Genomic DNA, 2,390 nt, shown 5'->3' with positions numbered 1-2,390 from the left:
AGCTTGTTTTTACCGTCGCTTCCGTTCACGCTCTCGGTGCTGGACTGGGCCAGAACCGGTCTCCGGCGGCGCCCCCTGCCGGTGTCGGGGCTGCCGGTCGGCGTCGCTGCGTCTCTCCTGGAGAAGAAGCCGCTGAAGAAGCGAACGAGGCGCCGCTCGCTGCAGCGACCCGCCGCCGCTCGCAGCAGGAGGCCGCCGCCGCCGCCGCCGCCGCCGCCGGCCTCCTTCTGCAGCCGCTGCAGGTCGCTGTTGTCCAGAGTCCGGTTCTTGGCTCTGGCTCGGTCCCAGCGGCTCAGGTCCGACATGGAGTCGGTCCGGTTCAGGATGGCGCCCACCTCCAGGGTCCGGCTCTTCTCCCTGCTCGGGTCGGCGTCGGTCTGGTGGATGCAGCCGGAGCTGCTGTGGAGTTTGTCTTTGGCCTTCAGCCGCCGCAGCTCGGAACCGGTCCAGTTCCTGAAGCTGCAGCTGCGACGCAGCAGACCGGACCTGAGCGCCGGGCTCAGCGCCGGTGCCTCCCCCGAGGAGGCTCCATCAGGTCCTGGAGGAGGCTCGGAGCCGCTCTCCTCGACGCTCCTCGCCTTCAGCAGCTTGTTCTTCTTGCCGCCGGCGCCTCCTGCCGGGTTCTGGTCCTTGGCCGGCTGCAGCCTCCGGCACAGCTTCATGCGGCCCAGCTCCAGCTGCCCGGTGCTGAACGTCCTGAAGTTCCTCCTGCAGCCTCCAGAAGACAAGCCCTCCGCCTCGTCCTCCACCTCCTGCAGCTGCTCCAGCAGGCCGCCGCCCCGCTGCTTCTCCTCCAGGTTCTCCCTCTTGACCAGGGTCAGCGAGATCCGGTACACGGTTCTCCTCTGAGGAGCTGCTCGGTCCATGCTGGGGGCCTCCAGCAGGAACATCCTCCTCACAGTGGCTCCTGATCTCCTATTGATCACCTTCTGATCTCCTACTGATCCACTACTGATCTATTGATCATCTATTGATCTACTGATCACCTTCTGATCATTTACTGATCACTGATCTCCTCCTGATCACCTATTAATCACCTATTGATCTCCTCCTGATCACCTCGTGGTTCTGTCAGATGGCTCCTCTGCGGACCGGTCCAGTAGTTGGAGGGGAACCTCCAGAACATCCCGCTTCTGTCCGTCCAGATGTTCCGAGCGGCAGGAAACACATTCCAGCTTCATCCCAGCGGCCGCCTGCAGACACCGTGTGTCCGGCAGAGCGGCTCCTCAGCGGCCCTCCTCCTCCTCCTCCTCCTCCTCCTCCTCCGGCTCCGCTGCTCCCAGCAGCTCGGACGCTGAACGCGGATCCGCGTCCCGGACGGTGGCGGCGCCTCGGCCCCTTTTGTGTGCGCTCATCCCCCGCAGCGCGGCGCCGCGCAGCCCGCCGGGCCTCCGGCTCGTCCCGCCGGCTTCAGCTGCTTCACACGCCGCCGAGAGTCGCGCTCCGTGGCCGGTACTCCGGTCCTCCGGTCCTCCGGTCCTCCGGTTCCTGCTGCCGCTTTCAGCCCGCAGACACACGCTCCGCTCCGTCCCGGTTCTCCGCCGCGGCTCTCTGAGCTCCACACACCGACTCCCAGCGTCCGGCGGCGGCGGCAGGAGGCGGAGAAAACCCGGAGCGGAGCCGCGCTGATCCCGCACGGTGGGGATGAAGTCCGCCGGCAGCTGGTACCGGTCCTGTGTGGAGGATCGCTTCCTCTGGACGCTGGAGGAGCGTCAGCATGAAAACCTCCTCATTTAATGAGTAATCATGTTCAGTCTGCGCATGCTCACGCGAGTCTTCATGCTGCTGAAGTTGATTTCATTTTATTGAATCATTCACTGATTTTCCATATTTTCCAGTAAAGTCCTGGAAAAAGTCAAACTGCAAATAATCCAAAGTCAGGATTAACAACCAGGAAACAGAAGGACCTGTTTGAGCTGTTCTAGTAGAAAAGTTCCGGATGAGTCACTCTAAAGTCAGCTGCTATGTTTACCGTGTTTAAATCACAGAAATGAGGTGTTTATTGGATCAGAACATTTGTTTGTTTCTGTGCAGCTAAAACCCTCAAAGCACCAGATCATCAGGAACATGGCTGATTAATTCACATCCAGGTGTCCACTGTGCTCCTGTGGTTCCGAGTTCTCAGTCCAGCGCCGAGCTGCTGCTCCTCCTCCAGGTTCTGGGGCTCCGCTCCGTGCTTTGCTTCCAGCAGCAGCGGCTCTGATCGGGGAGGAGCTTGTGGAGGAAGAAGCAGCAGATCTGCTGCTGTTGACCTGCTTCAGCAGCAGCTCTCACTGTGGTGCCGCTTGGAAGGAAGGAGCGCAGGAACACTCGGTCCACACTCCATCTCACACTCATGGGCTTCCGACACACGGCCCGAAGGTGTTTAAAATGAAAACCATCCGCCGAGC

At 61.4% G+C, this 2,390-nt stretch overlaps 1 protein-coding gene across 1 annotated transcript in view; it reads right to left on the bottom strand.

Annotated features, from left to right (window-relative positions):
• LOC103368790 (uncharacterized) overlaps positions 1 to 890 on the bottom strand; it is a 10,825-nt gene extending 9,935 nt beyond the window's left edge. Inside the window, exon 1 of the mRNA XM_008297273.1 lies at positions 14 to 890. Coding sequence (XP_008295495.1) covers positions 14 to 890 — 877 coding nt within the window. The remainder of the gene's footprint in view (positions 1 to 13) is intronic.
• Positions 891 to 2,390: the final 1,500 nt, after the last annotated feature.

The sequence above is a fragment of the Stegastes partitus genome, unplaced genomic scaffold (assembly GCF_000690725.1).
Source record: "Stegastes partitus isolate 25-593 unplaced genomic scaffold, Stegastes_partitus-1.0.2 Scaffold1204, whole genome shotgun sequence".
Classification (NCBI taxonomy): domain Eukaryota; kingdom Metazoa; phylum Chordata; class Actinopteri; family Pomacentridae; genus Stegastes; species Stegastes partitus.
Note: the sequence above shows the minus strand (reverse complement) of the source record. Positions and strands in the feature narration are given on the sequence as shown.